At 38.2% G+C, this 23,077-nt stretch overlaps 1 protein-coding gene across 1 annotated transcript in view; it reads left to right on the plus strand.

Annotated features, from left to right (window-relative positions):
• The first annotated feature begins 152 nt into the window (after positions 1-152).
• HTT (huntingtin) overlaps positions 153-23,077 on the plus strand; it is an 83,314-nt gene continuing 60,389 nt past the window's right edge. The window contains exons 1-12 of the mRNA XM_010290303.1: positions 153-253; positions 6,569-6,652; positions 8,069-8,189; positions 10,907-10,966; positions 12,603-12,682; positions 13,136-13,274; positions 13,524-13,665; positions 15,970-16,148; positions 16,649-16,853; positions 17,735-17,782; positions 21,065-21,145; positions 21,558-21,916. Coding sequence (XP_010288605.1) covers positions 153-253; positions 6,569-6,652; positions 8,069-8,189; positions 10,907-10,966; positions 12,603-12,682; positions 13,136-13,274; positions 13,524-13,665; positions 15,970-16,148; positions 16,649-16,853; positions 17,735-17,782; positions 21,065-21,145; positions 21,558-21,916 — 1,599 coding nt within the window. The remainder of the gene's footprint in view (positions 254-6,568; positions 6,653-8,068; positions 8,190-10,906; positions 10,967-12,602; positions 12,683-13,135; positions 13,275-13,523; positions 13,666-15,969; positions 16,149-16,648; positions 16,854-17,734; positions 17,783-21,064; positions 21,146-21,557; positions 21,917-23,077) is intronic.

The following is a 23,077-nucleotide window of genomic DNA, read 5'->3' on the forward strand; positions in this document are numbered from 1 at the left end:
GGGTGAGCGAGAGAGAGCGAGTCCGGGAGGAGGAGGAGGAGGAGGAGGAGGAACGCGTCGGGTGTGCGAGGAAGAGGGCGGGCGCCGCCGGGCGCCTGTGAGAGCGCGGGGAGGAGTGTCGAGTCGGTGCCGCCGGCGCGGGCGGAGCGGACATGGCCACCATGGAGAAGCTGATGAGGGCTTTCGAGTCGCTGCGCTCCTTCCAGCAGCAGCAGGGTCCGGCTGCTATCCCCGAGGAGCCGCTCCAGAGACCGTGAGTGACTCGCACCGGGGGGGAGCTCCCGAAACGCTTCGGCGACATCTTCCCCTGCCCGGGGGAGGCCGCCCGCCAGGCCGCTGCCGCTCAGGAGCTGCTGCCAACCTGAGAGGTAGCTGGTAGTCCTAGGAGGAGTCCCGGGGTGCTTCCCTGTCCTTGGCAGGAGGCAGTTCCTGGGGACGTGCCTGGGAGTGCTGCCTGCTTTCTGTTTAGGACTAACTTTCTGGGCAGTAGTATGGGTAACAAACAGAAGATACGAGAATGCTGTATGGGTTTCACAGGCTGGTTCTAGGAAGGAAATCCTTGTCTTCAGGTTTTTTTCCAGCTAATACACTGCTGGGAAAAAAGGCAAAATGCCCTAAGCATAACTTAAAGCACTAAGCTTAATAAAGTCTGAGCTCTGATGCATCTGAGGGGAGTTGATGTGGATGTTTGTTTATGACAAACTTAATTTACTGTGACTTGCTGTGCAGAGACCTAAGAGGAATATAGTTCAAATATTTCTGATAGCCTTTTGCTTTCTTAAACGTTTGGGGCAAATGCATTACATCATGCAATATTCGGGTTTCCCATCGGGAGGCCTTGCTGTAGGGCAGGAGCGAGGAGCTGTTCTGTACCCCAGTGCTGCCTCTTGCATTTGCATCTTCTAAAAATAACTTTTATTGAGCAGGTGAAAAGACACTAAGATGTTTATGGGATAAATACATAAGTCACACTATTGCTTTTTTCCAGCTATTGGGGAGACAGGAGAAGCAGGAGGGTTGAGGAGCAGGTAACTTCTGAATTGGCAGTTGCGTCGTGTTTTGGCAGAGGATGCTAAGCAGTAGAGCTGGGCTCCTGGCCACCTGCTCCCACAATACATTCTGATATGAATGCTAACTGAATTGTTATGGTTGATACTGTTTGGAGAGTGTTGTCTCAAGCAATCTCAGCCCATTTTCACACTTTTTGGGGCATAATAGATGAAAAAACTCATCTTCATGAGCTAACTGTTTTTAGACTCCTTATTGGTCTGCAAGTACTAATTGCTCTGTTCTGTGCATTTTTTGTGCTTGTACTTTGTGTGACATGGGGGATAGATGGCTATTCCTATATGTAGTTGAAAAAAATCTGTCTAGAGAGTTACTGATTAGATAGATCATGGTATTTCAACAGATAGTCCGGAAAACTATTTGTGGTGTTTGAGGGATGTTATGCTTGCTGTTGTCCTTGTTGACTTTGTTTTGATTTTAAAAATAGGCTGTATGTTTTCAGAAAGCTGCTGGTATTGCGTGCCTCCAGGAGCTATACAAATTCATCACTAAGCTTCATAAAAGCCTGTGAAGGGATATTGTGGCAGTCTTTGCTGAAATTTCCAAAACTTTTAGTGAAATACCAGATAACATCTTAAATATAATTCACAATACTGTCTGCTTATTTTTTTTGTGTTTGTTTGTAATGGACTGGAAAGGAAAATTGCCTCTGTTTTTCTTGTGTTTGGGGAGAGGTGGTCATCTTCATTGTAGCTGTCTACAAATAGTACTTAAATATTTTGTAGTTCTCTGTGGTAACTTCCCATTGTTCTTTCCGTTTACTGTTGTAAGAGGGTGTGAGCTTACCTGTCAGTAATGAAAGAATAAATTAATTGGTGAATGTCATGGCATAAATGCTTCTGGTTTGCTCTTTAATTGTTTTGTTGGATATCTCTTTGACATTGTCCGTTAGATCAAAGTTGTCCTCGTTGCCTAAATTAGACAAGTGAGAAGCTGTTGTTCCTAGAGTTAATCTCATTATTACAGGTGGTGTTAGATATTTTTTTGTTGGACTTTTTTTCTACAGTAAAACTAATTGCCTGCCTCTACTTCCCCCTCCCCCTCAAAATAAGCTACCTTAAATTACAACAATAGTATTACCTCTCCATGATGAAAAATAATAATTAAAAAAAAATTTGTCCTGTTCGAGTAGGCAAAAATGGCTTTTAAAAATATTTTTGCTAGAAACTGAGTATTCCATGTCTGGCTACTGAATGAGTCCTACTAAGGACTGTCTGTCTCCTGCTATGAAATGTTTTAAGGTCACGGAGATTAGTGTAGAGAAGACTTAATTGTTTGCACAACACGTATTGAAGTTTTTCTTCACTTTGTTGTAAGACAGTACCTTCTGAACTCTTGATAAAACTTATATTCTGGCTTTTCTTTTTTTTATTAAAATATTAATTGAATTCAAGCTTTTACCAAAAAGGTATGACCTTTTTCTGTTTTGAGAGATTTTAATCAGCAATAATTATGTGTTATGCTTCTAATACGCATTACAGTTGGATGTCATTTTCTGGCCCCCTCTCTTATCTCTTGCTCTTTTTTTTTTTTCCCCCTCTTTTTCCTATGAAAACTTAGGTTGAGCTTTCTTGTCATATTGCTTCTATACACTTCTGCTGTGGCACCTTATTTTCTTCCATATCTATTTTTAGCTTTTTCAGACCCTTAAATTTTGGTTGGAGTTGGGTGCTTTTTTTTGGATTACAAAGCTTCCACTAACTTAAAATTTCATTAATATAATGTAAAAATTCAGGTTTTACTCAATGAAACTAAAAAGCAGATGGTCTGTCACACAACGTCCTACATTTTATGTTTTATTCATTTTTACCTCTTTATCAGTGGGTTCAGAGAATGACTTAACTTTTCTTCTGGAGATGTATTTAGCTTTGACTTGATTAATCCAAAGGTGGATTATTCACCTTTTCGCATGTTAACTTGTTCTAATACAAACAATTACAATAATTAACTAATTGTGCTCTATTTCCAATTTTATTTTTTCCTTACATTTGATTGTAACCATTATCTGTACAGCAAAAGGTGCTGTAAGAGCCAAAGAGCTCTCAAGCAATGTCCGTTTTTCTATACCTATGAATTTTTCTGGATTTTTTATGTTTGACTGAAGCTGTGGTTGTAGACTGGTTTCATCAGTGCTATATGTAGAGGTGTCACTAATTTTTTGCTTAACTGAAGACCATGTGAACTGCATGGTTAATACCTATTGCCCTGCTTGTCAGTGGTGGTTCCTAGATGTTTTTTTGGAGTTACCATTTCTAGGGTGTGTTGTAAACCTCTTCTACTTTGACTATTGATCGTTGTCTGTGTTACTATACATTTTTTGAAGGATCAGCTGTATGTGGGCTTAGTTTATTTCTTGATCCATTCATATTTCTATTTGTTACTATAATCTTTTTTGAGTTTCCCATTAGTTTTCTCAAGATGAATGTCAAGCCGTTTGGCTTGGCCTTTATTCTTAATGCTGGTTCAGCTTTAGAGCTTCTGTGCTCTTTTTACTGATCTTTAATTCCAAGGCCTAATAAATCAGCATCAGTGAGCTGCATGTCTTTGTAGCCAGCTTGTCAGGACTTGGAATGCAAAAATTATCTGGGCTTGCTGGTTTTCTTACTTTTTTTATTCTTGGCTAGAGATTGTCTGTAGAAGCATGCAGAAGATTAAAGTCCTCTGCCTGTGAGATGAAGCTTTCCTGTAGATAAGTACTACTTCCAATATTTCCTGCCTTCTGTTTTTCATCAAACTGAAATGACCTTACACTTGGGGCTTGCTCCTTCAACTCTCTTCTAAGAAATATGTGATGGTTTTTTGCGCCCTCCCCCCCTCCCCCCATGCTCATCAGCAGTTTGCCTGAGGACTTAGTAATACCTCTCTGAATAGAGGGTTTTTTTTATAAAAAGAAATCATGTGTCCTATCTCAGGATACTGTTCTGTTGTCCTTCTTTTTCTGTATGCATAGAAAATGTGTGCATGCGCACCATGTACATTAAGCGTTTGTCTTCTACCTTTTCTTTTATTCCTTCAAAGGCTGATTTTTTGGAAGTTGAGTGACCAAATGGCAGATGAAAGATTCAGTACAGCAAACTCAGTTGAATGTTTGTTCTTCTTTCCCTTTGGATGGCAACTGATAGTCTTCACCCCTAGTTTCTGTTATTTCAGTTTAAATGGTAACTCATTAACTATATGCATTCATTCTAAGATTTCACATGAAATTTTCTCTATTCAGGCCTTTTTTAATTTTTTTAAGTTATTTCAGTGAGGTGGTAGAGTCAGTGTTAGGTGAGCTCTTTGTTTACAGAAATCTGCTGAAGAGATTGTTCTGTACTACTCTGAGTAGTGTTGAACACTACTGCTGGCCTTGCTCAGGCTGTATTATGTGTAGATAATAACTTTATTCTGAAAGCTGTCTCATTCAGCAATATCTTGAGTGTGGTTTATATCTGAAATAGTGAGCTTATGGGCAAGTTCAGATGTGCCCTTTCTAGGGTTGAATGTGTACTGAAAATGGTGCTCATAAGAGATGTGGGCAATGCTAGGTAAAATTATTATAAGAGTTGAAGTTATTTACTCTGTTTCTTAGGTGCCCATGCACATCAATGGTACTTAAGCTGCAAAATCAGTTGGACGTTTTAGGAAGTATTTGCTGTTTTGTTAGCGGTAATCTCAAAGTGCTATTAAAAGACTGGTGCTTTTTTCAAGATGGAGAGAAGGACTGTGTATCTTGATCAAATTCAGACTGGCTACTCATATTCTGCTAGTTCCTTAAGAACACAAGCCAAAGAAGAGATTCACTTTGGGGAACGCTGAAGCTTACCTAAACCATATACTGCCAAATGATAATGGAAAAAATGGTTTTGTTCAAAACTATTCCTTAAACTTTTAAAAAGGGAGAGCATTTCTGGAGTGAGGTGAGAGGCTCCTTAGGGAAAAAACTGACATCTCGGGAGCAAACACTGTACAACCCCCTACTTCCAACCTTATGGAAGAAAAAGGACAGGGCTACTTGGAAAGAATGACTTTTTAAAAAAACTGAGCTATTCTTTGATCTAAAGCTCTTAAATATTACAACTTAGTTCTTAAATTTTTGTCTGACGATGTATTTTGAGTTAGCTTAATTTAATGTGCTTATTGGCTACTTGCTGTTGGCCCTTAACGTTGTGTTAACTATATTATGGTATCTCAAGGCTGTTCACATCATTTTCCAACTTCTAGTTCAGAAACACTGTTTTGCTATTTGATGGTTTTGCTATTTTTGCTAAGGTGGAAAATTAAATGCTAAAAATACAGATGATCATTTTTCCCTTGGAAATCAGAAGGGAAGATTCTTTGTGAATGTGAGTGAAGAAGCAGGTACCTCCTTGTTGTGAAACAGACCCAGGAGAGATACCTTTGGGTGTGCAGTTTAGCTCCAGTATTGCTACTGGTTAATTATTTAAAAGTAACGTCTGCTTTCCTAGAAGCGATTCTGTGTCAGTGAAGTTAAAAGTAGGAGACACTGCATACAATTAAATTTAAATATCACAGTCACAGTTGTGAATCTCTCTCCTTCCCCCCCCCCCCCCCCCTTTTCCCCAGTCCCTTTATTGGGGAGTGGAGCAGGGAAGAAGCTTCAGTTCTCAACTCAGGGTTATAGGGTTATAGGAGCTTATATCATGTTGAAGTGAATGTTAAACAAATTTTGCAAAGTAGAAGCTTTTCATATTGTTCTCTGCATTGCTTGTGGATATGCATTCTTTGGTTCTGAGTTCTATTCTCTGCAGCGTACACTCATTTGCTGTGAGTTGACTAAGCTTGGCCTTTCCTGAACCGTACCAAGTGTTACTATAGGGACATTATTCTTGATGGGCATAGACTGTGCTTAGAGTTTTGCTATTTTTACAATTACAAAACCATTTGGAGGAATGTCACATATCATAGGATTGCCTTGGCATCCTTTCCAGTTCAGATACAAAATGGTTGATTTAATAGAACTCTGAGTTCAAGAACTTGCCAGACAAAACAAAAATCTAAGGTGATACTATGTGTGAGGAAGGTCTTTCTAAAAGTGGTATTTTTTAGGTCTGCAAGACTTGCTCTCATGGCTTATTTTCACCAACCTTTTTCCTACAGTTTCTTTATTTCTGTGTTTTTCTAGGTCTACTCCACTTTTTCCTCCCTTTCCATTTACTCCTCTTCATTCTGTGGTTCTGTTTCCCAAATATTTTCTCAGTGACAGCTATGGAATTAATATGATACTCCCTGTTAAATGGTTCATTCTTCTTCAAAGTTTTTATCCTTCCCTTTGCTTGTGTGCCTGCATGTTTTCAGCAGCAGCTAGTGTATGAAATCCTGGGACTACAGGTAGTTGGCATACAGCTGTTTATATAATGACCAGAAGAGTGGGGTCATTCTATAGAGTGGGGTCACTTCTTGTATAATTATTAGACACTAGTCTTGCTTGGCTGTTTAAATGGTCACTGCTCACTTCTGAAGTCTTCTCAGACTCATTATTGCTGTGTTCTTCTTTTAGAAAGAAAGAACTTTCAACTACCAAGAAAGATCGAGTGAATCATTGCCTAACAATATGTGAAAACATAGTTGCTCAGTCTTTAAGGTAAGACAATGTCTTTAATTTATTGCATTAATATGAACAGCGACTTTGGAGTGTTAGGTACTTGGAGGCTTTCTGATAATTGCTGATTTTCAGTGCTCAACTTCTGTTTAAAACTGAAGTGGCACAACTTCCTACATTTTTTTTTTTTTACCAACCCAAAATCTAAGAAGTAATTTTGTTTAAACATTGATAGAGTAGGCACTATCCTTCTATCTCAGAGAGACTGAGGCACAGAAGTCAAATACCTTGCCAGATTATCACAGAATCATTAGGTTGGAAAAGACCTTTAAGATCATCAGCCCAACACTACCAAGCCCACTCAACCATATCCTGAAATGCTACGTCTACACATGTTTTGAACAGTTCAGTGATGGTGACTCTACCACCTCCCTGGGCAGCCTGTTGCAATGTTTGACTGCTCTCTCTGTAAAGAAATTTTTCCTAATATCTAGTCTAAATTTCCCCTGATGCAACTTGAAGCCATTTCATCTTGTCCTATCGCTAGTTACTTGGGAAAAGAGACCAACACCCTCATCGCCACAACCCCCTTTCAGGTAGTGGTAGAGAGCGATAAGGTCTCCCCTCAGCCTCCTCTTCTCCACACTGAACAACCCCAGTTCCCTCAGCCGATCCTCATAACGCTTGTTCTCCAGACTCTTCACCAGCTTTGTTGCCCTTCTCTGGACACGCTCCAGCACCTCAACATCCTTCTTGTAGTGAGTGGCCCAAAACTGAACACAGTATTCAAGGTGCTGCCTCACCAGTGCCGAGTACAGGGGCACGATCACTTCCCTACTCCTGCTGGCCACACTATTTCTGATGCAGGCCAGGATGCTGTTGGCTGCCTTGGCCACCTGGGCACACTGCTGGCTCATGTTCAGCTGGCTGTCAGCCAGCACCCCCAGGTCCTTTTCTACCAGGCAGCTTTCCAACCACTCCTCTCTAAGCCTGTAGTGCTGCATGCGGCTGTTGTGACCGAAGTGCAGGACCCAGCACTTGGCCTTACTAAACCTTGTACAATTGACCTCAGCCCATCATCCACCTCAGCCTGTCCAGATCCCTCTGCAGACCCCTCCTACCCTCCAGCAGATCAACACTCCCACCCAATTTGGTGTCATCTGCAAACTTAACTGAGGGAGCACTTGATCCCCTCATCCAGATCATCAATGAAGATACTGAACAAGACTGACCCCAGAACCGAGCCCTGGGGAACACCGCTTGGAGGAACACCTTATGTAGGAAAGAGCAAGCAAATGATCTCCCAACTCCTAATGAAGTGCTTTAATCTACTGAATTCTTCTCTTGTTTAACTGTGTATAATATATCTGGATTTGGATTCTGAACCCCACTCAAAAATAGCATTGGTGTTCACTTTTCATAGTGCGGATTGTAATTTTCTAATGTTTGTTTATTTAGAAATTCTCCAGAATTTCAGAAACTGCTGGGGATTGCCATGGAACTCTTTCTCCTCTGCAGTGAGGATGCGGAATCTGATGTCCGGATGGTTGCTGATGAATGCCTTAATAAAGTTATTAAAGTAAGAACTTATATACTGTACTACTAAATTAAGCTTGTGCCGAAAGCTGTATGGAGAAAGCTTACTGATTATGTAGTGCACTCCCTAATGATAGGGAATGAGTTTTGCCCTCTAGCACTTTGCTCTATTCATTCTGATTTAAATGTTTTTCCATTTTCAGGAGTTAAGCACTCTATGAAAAGCATACACCATTATGTAACTTAATTTGCTTTAGAAGATGCTATGAAACAGTTCTAAAGAATGCAAACTTCCTTCCTTCTTTCCACTAAACTCTGTAGGCATGGTATAAAATTGACCTCTTTAATTCACTGATCTATTTAATGTTGTTGCTTTCTGGCATATTTCAAGATACCTTGAAAAACTTTAAAAATTTTTTTCTAAATCATTGTACTGTAGTTTATTTTGTTTTAAAGATTAAAGTGACTTTAAATGATGGAGTCTTCTATCAGTCATTAAGCTTGCCAGTTGATCACAGCTGTGAAATGGTAATAGTTGTGATATTCCAACCGCGTGGAGGTATCAGACTTACTGAAGCTGGTCAGAATTTGTATTCTGTTTGTGTTTTATGCTGTGTGGAAGCAACTTAGTCTTTAGGCAGACGCTCTCTCATGTATAAATGCAGAGACAAAAAGATGTTCAGTTCTATTTTTGATCATGCAAGTAGCAGTGATGCTTGTGATGAGTGGAACAGAGCTTGCATATTAGTCAAGGTTCAGCTTTTTCAGTACCTCAGGCATTTTAAAGACTAATTCTGTTGCTAGAAGGATGCTTTATATTTTCTCTAAATATAAGAATATAGATGTAAGCATTACTTGTGTAACTGTGTGTCTGTCTGAAGTTTATGCTCATGACTATAATTAAAATGCTAACTCTTCTGTGTAGACAAGGCTCTAAACTGAAACAGCAAATAAGTTTAGATAAACACTCTGTAGGTCATCTTTAAGTATCATTACACTCACCTGCCAGAATGTCACAGGCAGCATAAATGGCTCAGAGTTTAAATGGCTTTGATACCTTTATTTAAAAGAAAAAATACCAAGTTGGGAATTACCAGGTTTCTGTGGGTAAGTGTTAATGAAGCTGTCTTTTTTTCTGAAGCTGATGTATGATGTTGTAGTCATTTCTGTGCTAATGATACTGGTGGGAGTGTTCACACAGGTTGGAGTACAGTTGGTCTCAGTAATTGGGATTCATTATTTGTAGTAATTTAGAGTTGACTGTGCTTACAACTTTTTCTGAATGGGATGACTTTTTAGATTCTACCCAGATAAAAAATACAGGTATAAACTAGTAAAAAGAGTTGCTCCAGTTGACTGTGTTGTAAGGACAACTTGCCCTTGAGGCCAAAATAGTAGCTAGTGCCTTTTTGTGTTGCTTGATATCCTTACATACAGGGGCAGTGAACTTCCTGTAAAAATTAACTTCTGTGAAGTAAGTGAGATTTATCCCTATCTACTCTGATATAGACACCTGCAGTTAATAGTTGGGGTACTTATGACAATCTAAAGACACAAGCCAGGTATGATTTTTCTGTGGAAGGTAACACCATTTCATTATAATGACTGGTATAAGTGGGGGGAATAAAGTTTTGGGGCATACAGTTTTAGGCTAGGGGAATCATGGTCTGTGGAGGAGCCACAGGCACTTCACTGACCATGCTGTAAGCAATTGTGGCCTCTACATCTGCATGTGCCATATAAAAGTAATCCTGTGAAGATGTGAGCTTAATGGTTGGTGGTCAAGAAGGCAGATAGAAAACTATAAATTATTAAATTATGGGGCAAGGACTGAAGAATGAAATACTAAACATAGCACTGTATAAATCCATAATGTAAGCACTAGCACATTTTATGAAGCTCGTTTCATCTGAGGAAGTGGTGATGGAAATGTTCATAAGTAGTAGTATGCACTAGGAAAAAACTGGAAGAGGAAGGGTAATCATATGTATACAAATATTCTGGAGGAAGAGGTTATATATAGTGGAACTATTTTCATATTTTTTTTTATTCCCTGACATTTTAAAGATGGAGGGAGAATGGTGAACAGAAAATTACTACTTCTCAGTATTTACTTTTCATCTCATGTACCCTAGTTTTTTAGCCAGACTGTAGGTTCAAACTACAATGTATGCTGTTGCACTATACTTCATTAGATTCTGGGGTGTGATACTTCTGGTGTCCAGAACACCTTGTAATAAATGGATGCAGAAAATCAGCTGATTCATGAAAGAAAGGTTTTTTCAAAGGCTGTTAAAGGTAATGATACAAATACAGCCTCAGTTTGAGAAATAGTAAGAGGCTAGTTGACAGTGGGAATGTATAGCAGGGAATACCTCTCACTGCTTGTGAATACTATTTTTGTGTTCTAATGTTCTATTCATGAGCATCTACTCCTGGCAATTGCCAAAAAGCATATTAGGTTGGCTCTGCTTGTAGTCTGATCCCATATGGCCTTTTTTAGGTAGAATAGGTAAGGCAGTGAATATTAATTGTGAATAATGGTTAGTTTGTGGAATTTGTACACATTTCTGTTTTATGTTTATGTGAGATAAAGGTGTCTCTTTTCAGTATTTAGCACTTTCCTGGCTATACACCAACTATAGGGACAGTTAGATAGTTCTGTGCCTTTTTTGAAGCTGTTTCATTGCAAGTGTAACTTTTATTCCTGTAAAGTGCCTCTCCTCTGATACAGTATGTTCTCAATGTATTTTATTGCAGGCCTTGATGGATTCCAATCTTCCTAGGTTACAATTAGAACTGTATAAAGAGATTAAAAAAGTGAGTTTCCTACTTCCATGTTCTTTTGAAATGTGGTAATTAGTGTGTGTTTTAGTATGTTGGAATGTGGCGTTAGTGTAAATAAATAGTGTATGTCTTTTAAGATCAAGATCAAAGCTTCACTGTGGAAGGATCTGTGAATATTTAATGTATTATTCTACCCAGTTCCTCACTATTGGCCCCATTGTTCAGATTTAACCACTCCTGAAAGCTTATCTGGCAGAAAATGTGTGAGCATTTGGTGTGAACAGCAGTCTGAGTTAACCTTAGTGACTCTGCACGTAAGTGAATAAAGCATGTTCATGATGTTTGCTCCACTGACTGAGCTGGAAAGAATAACTTCAAGAAAAAAGGTGGTGAAAAGTAGGTAGAGGACAGTGACATTCTTAATTCAACATAACTTCTTGGAGAAATCATTCGATCAAGACCTGAAGTGACCTGATACAAGTTTTAACTGTATCAGGTGATACAGTTTTGTGTTTTGTGAATGTGTGATGTGTACTTAGAGCTTCTGTGAGAAGCGTAGGTAAAAATACTTAAACATATCTCTTGGCACCAAATGTCATAATTTGATTATGTCCACAGGAAGAATTTTAGTGATAGGCTTTTTTTAAGTATATGACTACAAAAGAAAAATGCTATGTTCAGGACAGTATCACTGAAATCATGTTTCTTGCACTTATAAACACATAGCAAGGCTTGTATAGAGAGAAAATATAGGTGTTGCTTGTTCGACAGTAATGCTATTGCTTTTTGTTACATTTCTTTGCAAATGATAAAACTCTAGAAAATAAAATAACACAATCAATGTGGATAGCTTTTCTGCTGTCAGATGTGGACTACTTGTAGGTCCTGTATGAATATCTTACTGTATTGTTTAACCATTATGCAAAATTTTTGAGGGTATAGAAATGGACATCTAGCTAATTAACAAAAAACAGCCAACAAGAACAAAAATTGCCCTCAAGTTTCTGCATGTTATGACCAGGTGCAGCACGAAATATTTTGTTCAAGTGAAATGTACTGCTTGAATAGTTGCTCTCAGATTCATGGCAGAGGCGAGAGAGAAGTAGCAGGCGTAACAGAAGCACCCAACAGACTGAATGTTTTTTGTGCATCATTTGGATCACTTTAGGAGCCATGCTGGAATTTGACTCTGTACCTGAAAAATGCACATTTTGTAATTCAGTTGCAAGTTTTTTTTACTTGTTACGCAAAGACAACCATGAACCTTTGATACACTAGCTAAAGAAAAAAAGAAGTAACAGTTTCTAAACATCTCAGCTCTGTCTTCAGAGGGACTTGATTTGAGAAGCATTTTAGTTAGCTTTGAGCTGCATTTGAGCTGCACAATTTCTCCTAGCCATCTAGTGACTTCTGTAGATTTCTGTATTTTCAACAATGCTAAGGAGCTTTACTATATCCATAGATAGTGGGTCTAAAGCTGTTCTGGCTCAAGTCAAGCGTACTTGGAGCTGACTTGACTTCTTCAAGGGTAAAGGAAATTTATGGCATCCAAATGCTTTACATTTTTATCTCTTTATGTAAAATGGTATAAAACAATATTGTATATTATAGATGTGTTTTAGGAAATAGTTTTGCTTGATGAAATGTAACAATTATATACTGTGTCTAGAATGGTGCTTCCAGAAGTCTACGTGCCGCACTCTGGAGATTTGCTGAGCTTGCCCATCTAGTTCGGCCTCAAAAATGCAGGTAAACACTTCCTAGTAATGAAATTTCCTAAGAACATTTAATAAAATATAAATGTTAACAAAATGTTACTCTTCTCAAGTTTTAGCTATATAATTGGGAGGTTGGAGGAATTCCTATCATGTTACTCTTCCTGAAGTAGCTTTATTTGATTATCTGGTTTTCTTTTAGTAGAGTTCTAGTTCTGTGCTGTACATGACTCTGGGGAAAAGCGGGGGACAAACTTGTGAAGACAATGACCTGTGGGTTTTAAGTGTACTTTTCTTTTTAGTTCTATCTTAATGTCTGCAAATTGTATTCAGAAGACTATTGTCTGTCTTTTCTACATTCTATGTAACTAACAGGTACATTTTTTATGGTTTAGTAATGCCACAGAATTTGAGTATGAATTAAAAATATTTAGATGGGTACAGTTGCTCTGATCTGAAATTAGTTTTTCTCCTTTGCCATACTTAGGCCATACTTAGTGAACCTTTTGCCCTGTCTAACACGAATAAGTAAGAGACCCGAAGAATCGGTACAAGAGACACTAGCTGCGGCAATACCAAAAATCATGGCAGCATTTGGCAATTTTGCAAACGACAATGAGATTAAGGTATCTTTCTTTATCCTGTTAGTGCTCCCTGTTATATCTCAAAACACAGTAAGGTATCAGCATTATCAATCAGATGTTACAGAAAGCAGTATTACAGCTTCATGTCTGAATTAAGGCAAAAGTTGCCCTTGCTTGATGTACGTTAAGTAATGCTTTGAACAAATGAAAAATACGTTTGCCGACTTCTTAATTCACTTCTGTCTCCTTTTCTTTCTCATAAAAAGTTAAGTAAAATATCTTTGTTTTTAGGTTTTATTGAAGGCTTTCATAGCTAATCTTAAATCCAGTTCCCCTACTATCCGTCGAACAGCAGCAGGATCAGCAGTAAGCATCTGTCAACATTCACGAAGAATGCAGTATTTTTATGCCTGGTTATTGAATGTACTTTTAGGTAAGATTCAGGAAAAGAAAATTAAATTTGCTTCAGGTATAAGTAACAAGACATTTTTTTCCATGTAAGATACTTTGCATATGTGAGAGGTTTTCAGGCAAAGCAAGGATATTTAGACTACCAGTTACACTGCTAATGCTTTCTCTATTTTATATTAAGCTAGATGAAGATATGACTAAAACTGTTTGTATCTCTCTGTGTGCTGCAATTCTAATTCAGTAATGTTGAAAAGAAACAGCCAAAGCTGGGGAAGCAGGTAGCCTTTTGGAAGGTCTAGGGATTCTGGAAGAACTTCCTCAGGAGTCTCTGAAGACTTGCATTGTTCAGCAGCTTGGTTATTAGTGCAGCAGGTCTGAGGTGGAGGATATGACTGCTGTTCTCTGGGTCATGAACACATACCCTGTAACCTTTTTTTAGAAGTACTACCATGTAGATTATTTGTCGAAAACCTAACTTAGACCAGAAATGATTTTTTTAATTTATTTAAAAGCACACAACTTCATGTCAGGTATTGCTTCCATATTTCTTTAGCTGGAAAGTTTGCATTGTCTCTGGGGTGTTTTGCAACTCCTGAGGAGATGCTTGTCTGAACTGTAGTGGAAAATTTTGCCTCAGTTTTGTTACTGACGAGGAGTTCTTTACTATGTAAGCTATATTGCAAAAGGAGAGGTAAGGAAGCCCAAGAGATACATAAAGCATTATCCTGTTAGCCTTGCTTCATTTAAGAATAGGTGAAAAATTCAAATGCCATGTAGTGACTTTCCTTGCTCTGTGTGACTTGAAAATGGTGTACTTCTGTGTACATGTTGTTATTTTCTGCAAAGGTGATGTTTTATAATGTCCTGGCAATGGTACTGAATTCAGATGGGACCACTAATAAGAACTCCATGAATTGATTCTGATTCCCCGACCCTGCATAGAACATTGTGCTTTCTTACATAATGTATATTTGTTCTTAAAAAGTTTTGGGTTTGGCTCTGTAATTAGCAGGTAGGTATATGGAACAAGATACTTGAGGGAGGAGGCAAAAGTCTGAATGTCATTCATTAAGGTAGTAGCATGTGTGTGTGGAGGAATTATGTTTGGCCTTAATTAAACTGCAAAGTGGAGAGAGGAGGCAGGTGAGGGCAGCAAGAGAGTCTAGATCACTTGGAGAAAGCATCAGATATTACAAAAAAGAAATCTGTTTTTCTTTTTGAGTGAAAAGTGGTAGGGAACAGGGAAGGTTGGTCAGAGGATGCTGTCTCTTCTCCCACGTTGCTGAAGTCATTGTCAGGAATATTAAGTAATGCATGTCTTTCTATGATGGAGTGACCACATCAGTGGACAAGGGAAAAGCTACTGATGTCAACCACCTGGACTTCTGTAAGGCCTTTGACACAGTCCCCCACAATGTCCTTCTCTCTAGATTGGAGAAATATGGATTTGATGGGTGGACTGTCAGGTGGATAAGGAATTTGGTTGGATGGTTGCATCCAGAGGGTAGTGGTCAACGGCTCAATGTCCACATGGAGAAATCTTGTCTCTCATTAACGTAAACTGCCAGTCTACCAATCTATAAGATTGTGGCCAGCAGGTCAAGGGAGCCCCTCTACTCCACTCTGATGAGACCCCACCTGGAGTATTGGGTCATCCAACTCTGGGGCCCTTAGCACAGGAAGGACATGGACCTGTTGGAGAGGGTCCAGAGGAGGGCCACAGAAATGATAAGAGGGATGAAACACCTCCTATGAGACAGGCTGAGAGAGTTGGGGTTGTTCAGCCTGGAGAAGCAGCAGCTCTGGGGAGACCTTTCAGTTCTTCAAGGGGGCTTTTCTTACGAAAGACGGGGACACACTTTGTACTAGGGCTTTTAGTGGTAGGACAGGGGCTAATGGTTTTAAACTAAAAGAGGGCAGATTTAGACTAGATCTAAGGAAGAAATTTTTCACAATGAGGGTCTTGAAACCTTGTCACAGGTTGCCCAGAGAGGTGGTAGATGCCCCATTTGTGGAAACATCCCAGGTCAGGTTGGATGGGGCTCTGAGCAACCTGGTTGTGTTGAAGATGTTGCTGCTCATTGCAAGGGGGTTAGACTAGATTTCCTTTAAAAGTCCCTTCCAACCCAAACTATTCTATGATATTTTCAAATGTTTCTACACTTAGAAAGCATTCTTAAGTTGCTGACAGGTTTTGGTTGTGTGTGTTTTTTGTTGTTTTCTGCTTTGTTTTAAAGAAGCTATTATATGGACTGCATGAAATAATGTTTGTGTTGAAACTAACTGCCTTCAAGAAGTGATTTGACTGTTTCTTTTCTACCCCCAGGCCTGTTGGTTCCTGTAGAAGATGATCATCCTACTCTTTTAATTCTGGGTGTTTTACTTACACTGAGGTATCTCATACCTTTATTGCAACAACAAGTAAAGGATACCAGCCTGAAAGGCAGTTTTGGCGTAACTAGAAAAGAAACAGAGATTTCACCTTCACCAGAACAACTTATACAGGTAAAATATGAATAATAACCCTAACCTGAAGAGTACTAATTGGAAGGAAAAGAAATAAATCTTGCATATAATATGATACAGCACTAGTTTGATGTTGAACATTCTGACTTCTTTTCTAAAATTCCTGTTCATCTTGGTGAAGATAGTTTGTCTGGTGACTGGAATTATTGATAAATAATATTAATGACCAGAAAAAAAAAATGCATCAAAAGTACTTGTTAGGTGTTCCCAAAGGAGCTAAAGAACTTCGTAATCATTATGGTGTTCTTTGATGTGATTCTTCCTTCTATAACAATAAACATAAACAACAGACTTTGACCAAGAAGGCAGTTGAATGGCTACAATTAATTGACATTTCCCCCTTGGAATAGTGTGGTGAAGATTAGATATAGAAAATGTCAGTCATTTTTAATGCATCACTGAAATTTAATGTGGTGTATGAGAAGAAATGTAGGATGTTGTGTCTTCATAGAGACTTATTCCAGTACTTTGGGTTTTAGGTTTATGAACTGACTCAGCATTACACCCAGCATGAGGACCATAATGTTGTGACTGGAGCTTTAGAATTATTACAACAGCTCTTTAGGACGCCACCACCTGACCTTCTCCGTGCCCTGACCATTTCAGGGGGCATTGCACAGGTCAGTGTATCCAAAGATGAATCTGCCAGCAGAAACCGCAGTGGGAGCATAGTGGAACTTATAGGTAAGCTATATTTTTGGTAATTCAGGTAAAAGGAGATGCACATAACATCACCAGCTCTATTTCTCAGCGTTAGCCAAGAATATGAAGAATAAAATGAAATGTATAAAGTTATGCATGACTCCTCACCCTGCCACGGTAAAAGGTTTTTTCCCTCCTTTCTTTAAGTGGGTATACATTCATTATGTAATGAAAAACTCCAGAGTATTTTTTTACAATTTGTGTTGGTGGGTTTTTTTGGTGACGCAGAGCAAGTTAACTGTGGTGACAGATTCCCCCCCCCCTCCCCAAATTACTGTTCTTCTCACCGAGCATTTAACAACTGTGATTCATTAAAAAGCTGATCTAATCAGAATTTGTTAACTGATAGCTCCTTGCCAAATACCATAACAAGCATGAAATTAAAGCATGATTTAAGTTTATCCATAACTTTTAAAAATCAGCTATCAGTGTTCTTGTCTGTGAAGTGCATGTTCTTAAAATTGTCTCTTAACTGCTACTTACGTGTTTCAAAAGTATCTATCTCTGATTGTATTTCTGTAAGGACTTCTGTATTGAACTAACGGGTCATTCTAATATTGCTGCTATTAGAAGGCAATTCATTAGCAGGAAGCAATCATGGCAGTGAAATTTAGAATATTTGTTTTAAAAGCAAACTTTGCACAAAAGTTTGTATGTATAGTATAAAAAAAAGTATAGTAAAAAAAAAAAACCCAGTCTTTAGATCACAAATTATCCAAGAAATTTGGATTTCAAAATCAAAAAGTTTGCCATTTCTTCCTGGCTTTGGGCTTTTTTAAATTCCCACTTCTGGCTATTAGAATTCCTTCATGATTTCAGCAGCTCTGTCTTTGCCCTGATGTGTTACTTTCTGTGATTTGCAGCTGGAGGGGGTTCTTCATGCAGCCCTGTTCTTGCGAGAAAACATAAAGGTGATTATTTTCAAAACCAAATCTTTAAGTGCATTCCTTTCTAATTTTTTTCTTTTTTTTACCTTCCCCCTCTCCACTTCATTGTCTTGCTGAACTTTGGTCTTCATTCACAGTTGCCTTTGTTATCAGATGAGCTTAATCACTGTAAATCTTATCAGAAATCGTGTCAGAATTCTTTTATTGCAATCAACGTATTCTAAAATCAAAGCAGTATAATTCTTATTTATGCTGTAGTTCACTGGCAAAATTATGGTGATGAATATTGATGCAATTTTCACATTTAAAGTGTACATCTAAAAGTAATCTCTCTGAACAGGGCATTCTTCCTTTTGATGGTAATACTTAACCTTTAATGTAACTCACAAAATAATTAACCTGGTTTTGTTAGGCCTGGTTTCTTTTCTTCTTTCACTAATGCATGTATATGTTCGCATGCTTTGATATAATCCTTTTTCATTTCTTTTTCTGTTCTTGATGATTAATGCTGTTCATTTTGCGTCTCACTGTATATTTTCATTCCTTTCTTCAATAGGTAATTAATTTAACAGGATTTCAAATAATACCATTTCCTCTGAAGTATTCGTTTCCAGTTTGTGCATGAAAGGACTTCATATCTAGTTATACATTTATGCTTTGCTTAAAGCAAGTCATATCAGTACTAGGATCACTGTAGATACAGCTGTATAATGGGTTCATTGCCTGTTTTAGGTGAGCAAAATGTTGCTACTGCACTGGAATGATGTGTGAATGTAGTGCAGTCAGTGCAACCATAGTAAGCTGAGAGATGTGCAATACTAAGAAGAAAAATTTCAAAGAAAAATAGTTTAAGACTAAATAAGATTATATAAACTTTAAGTACCTTTATAGCAACTAGCTTACACTTTGTCCAAATACGTCCTCCCATTTTTGTGTGCAAGGAATCTCATAATTCTTAAAGAGTATAGCTATATGCTTTAAGAATATACTTAAATGTGAAATAGTTGGTAGAGCTGAACAAAATGGTGCTTATGGTTGCAGTGATAATTTCTAGTTTAGAAATGAGAGTGAAAGAAAGTGTTCTGAAAGTAGATATTGCTGCAGCATCCAAAGGTGAGACAGACTACAATAGATCAGAATGACAATGCATAACAGTTTTAAATGAAAAATGGTACATCATTGTTATGATACTTTGAATTGTTAAAAGTCTTCAGGGTAACTTCGAAGTACTAATAATAGAGTATATTCAATTAAAGTACTTATTAAAGCACTAACGTTTCCTTCACTCGGTGGGAAAACATGTATGAGTCATCAGCTTATATCCTCTTTCAAGATCATGGTATGAAGATTTTGTGGTCTAAAAAGTGGCATAAATGAATTGGAAGAAATGTGTTCATGATTTTGTGTTTTGTACAGGTTTAATTTCAAATTGTGACTTGTTAATTTCCTGCTACTCTCCATTGTAGAGAGGAGGGAAAAATCAAGCCTATTCACAGTTTCTACTTGCACTTGTTTTGCAGTCTATTACCATACATTGTAGTAGGCTTCTGCTGTTGGCTGTGGGTGAAACTTCTCTAGCTGTAATATACCCTTGTGTGTAGGGGTGTAAAGTGAGGCTGATATACAGAAATCTGTGACCCTAATCTCAGAACTCAGATATTCGATGTCTCTTCAGTCTTACTGCTTCAGACTAACTTTAGTTTTGAGCAGCTGGGCTATGTTGGTTTATTTATGTTTCAGCTTCAGAAAATTATTTGAAAAAAAAGGCTGAGAACTCATTTTGAAATGAAAGATTATGTTCTGCATCTTAACTGGATTTTTTGCCAAGTAGTGTAAAAGTATCCTGTTTCATGTACTAATTTAAGCATACAAGGACTAGTATGCCTAATAAGTGCTTTTCAGTGTCCTTCCTCTTTCACTTACTTTTAAAGGTGGTCATCTGTGGAAAGCAGGATAATACCCTGGTTTGTTTCAATTAAATGGATGTAAATGTGAGAAAGAATAGAGAAGAGTATACTATCTTTCATGCTTTCTGTTGGGAACTGTTAGCAGGATTTTACTCATTCTTTTGTAGGAGTATAGTTCTCCATTACTGTTATTTTACATAGAACATACATGGAAATGTCATGGTTACTTTTCTACCTTACAGGTTTGAGTAGCATAAAACATACTTTTTGGATGAGGACAATTCTACAGTGTTACTGCTATGTATGAAAGCAGTTGTGATGGAGAAATTAATACAAAAGTCTGCTAATGCTTTTGTACCCCCAGTAACTTAAATGAGATGCAAACGAATTCACCTAGTGTTATCAAAACATTGGTATCTTGCATAGTGAATCTTAGAGTACCAGTGAAGCTTATTCTAAATGGCAAAACAGGCTTACCTCAAAGCAGTTTTCATTAATCCCTCTGTCTCAGCAAGTGATTTGTAAGATCCAGAAGGATGGGCTCAGTAGCTCCCTCTGTGCTCTGTATCCAGTCCCATTTACAGACTTTTCAGGGCAGTGGTGTCCTTGGTTTGCTCCCAGGCAGTGTGTGTCTGCAGGTATCTTTCTCTTTCCACTGCCTCTATTTAAAATACACATTACTCGGTGAGTAAGAGACCTCTAATGATGATTGTTTTTAAGCTATAAGTGGTTCTCATTTTTCCTATGACAAAAGCTTCTCTGAAGATTTTTGCCTTACTGGTCCCTAGATCTTAATGGCTATTGTCCATGGTTCATCACCCTGTCCCACTTACAAGGTCTTGTGCTTTTAGTCTGTACTGCTCTTCCCCTGAGGCGTTTTCTATTCTGTTGTCCTTGGAGTTCCAAGCCCCAAACTGCAAGTAGCCTTTAATAATTTTCATAGCCTTAAGGAGGGAGAGGTTATTTATTCTATTACTTGTGGTGCTTTAATGCCCTTCTGAGTTGAGGACAGACATCCAAGTGCCAGGTATCCAGTCCTTAGTAATAGGACATAATTGATGAAATCAGAGGCATCGTAACCCTAGTCCACAAAAATAAGCTAGAATGAATAAGGTCATAGGTAGTTTCCTGAATGGTTACACTGTTAAATAAAATTACTTAACTGCGTGTTTCCTTGTCACTGCTGTCTGTTTCGCTCCTGATCAGATAGTGAGGGACTGGATATTCAATTTCTTCATTCCTTTCTCTCTTCCACCTGTTGCCTGTCACAGCTTTGAAAAATGATTTGGATAATTTTTTTTGAAATAAATTTCACATCTAACTGACATCAACTTGTTCAGCATTCCAAGTTGACTGTAATTTTGGAAAACTGTAAAGGTTTTTCTTCCATCCTTCTCAGGTAAAATACTTCTTGGTGAAGAAGAAAGTTTGGAGGATGATCCTGAAACCCGATCAGACATCAGCACTGCATCGTTTGCAGGTTAGCTGGCTTTCCCTTTGGCAGTACAATCAGCCTGTGTAACTATATATTACAAATCCATTATTTTATCGCTCTGTGTAAAATATAAGTGATGTGTTATGGTGACTATGAAGTGAATGGGCACTCAAGACATGCTAGCAAAACTGAAACCATAAATACTCCTGGGTATAAAACTTATATTGACCTAATTAAGTTGACTGCTTTTTTTTTAATGGATAGGCTGTCATATTGAGCTACTGGTATAAATGGAATGGCATCTTACAGATGCTTATTTCCCTACCTGTAGTTGAACTGTTCAGTCATACACTTTCTTTAGCCTAGTTTAATATGTGGGTTAGTATGCGGTGTCCATATCAAGAGTGAAACACAAGTTTAAACACTTGATTGACTCATTAATATCTGTGTCTTGCAGCTTCTATGAAGGGCAAGATAGCCAGTGAACTAGCTTCTTCCTCAGGTGTATCGACAGCTGGGTCAGTAGGGAGTTCAGCTGCTGATTCTACCGGACATGATATCATTACTGAGCAGCCACGTTCTCAACATACGTTGCAGTCAGACTCTGTAGACCTGACAAGCTGTGATTTGACAAGTACAACTACTGAAGAAGATGATGTGCTTAGTCGAAGCTCCAGCCAGATCAGTGCTGTCCAGTCAGATCCCACTATGGACTTGAATGATGGTACACAGGCTTCCTCACCAATTAGTGATAGCTCTCAGACTACTACAGAAGGTCCAGACTCTGCTGTAACCCCTTCGGACAGTTCTGAAATTGTAAGTGTGCAACGGGCAGAGGGGGGATCCCCTTCTACTGAGGGGCCCGACATATCTCAGAGCTCTTCCATGGAGGGCCCAGACTTGGATTCATCTACTTACTCGTCTTCTACTTTTCCATCCTCAGCTAGTAACAATGGAAAGGTCAGCAGCTCACACCTCTATTGGAGAGCTTGACCTCCTTTTAACACTTCCACTTCATCAGTAATTAAAAACTACAAAGCTGTAATCAGTGTGTTCACTGGGTAGGTCATATGAAGGTATTAATAGATTGTCACTCACTGAAAGAATGTCAATATCGAAGGCTTGACATACATATATGTATCCTCTTAGTAGTATATCCTTCATTTTATATAGATACTTTAATAGTTGTTTTGGTGCAGGAGGACTAATGGAAGTGTTAAAGGGTGAACAGTCTATTTGGAATGATATAGGAATACTTTTGGAACCTAATGCTTCACATTGTCTTTTGCCTGTACTTTTTCACTTGGCAATGCAACTTTTTTTTTATTTTTTCCTTTTTATGCCATCTTAAGTATTTCTCCTATACTAAGCAAATACTGCATGATTTACTAATGTAGCAGTTGTGTATCTAATAAACACCTGAAATGTACATACAATATAGCTATTTTAAGAAATTTGTTTTAGTCAAGTGTATTGTGAGGTTGTAATAAAAACAGCAAAAATATAATTACCGTGAGCAAGATCAGAAAATGCAAAAAGGGGAAAACTTAGAATTTCTCAAGTTCTTTTTTTTTTAGATGTTATCAAACTTGACTTAAGTTTCCTGATAGTAACTTTGGAAAAGTAATTGTCTCTTACCGTGACAAAAAATGGTAAATTTACAATTATGATAAGCAAATACTCCTTGCTTATCCTCACACTAAAAAAAGTGTGAAGATTCAAGAACCAAAGGAGTTACCATAATTGCTCTTGTCTCCGAATTAAATGCAGGCAGTGCAAAAGGCCAAAGTGAGCAGACATTTATTGACAAGTTATGCTTATTGACAAGATGCATTTCTTGGAAGTTCTTGTCAGACTGTTGAATATGTCAATTGGTGTACTGTTTACAAGCAGTAATTACAGGGAAAATGATTTTTTTGTAATTGACAAAGTGGTTGTCCCACTTAATGGGCTTTTTAATAAACAATTTCCAGGCGC

This window comes from Phaethon lepturus, unplaced genomic scaffold (genome assembly GCF_000687285.1).
Source record: "Phaethon lepturus isolate BGI_N335 unplaced genomic scaffold, ASM68728v1 scaffold3077, whole genome shotgun sequence".
Lineage (NCBI taxonomy): Eukaryota > Metazoa > Chordata > Aves > Phaethontiformes > Phaethontidae > Phaethon > Phaethon lepturus.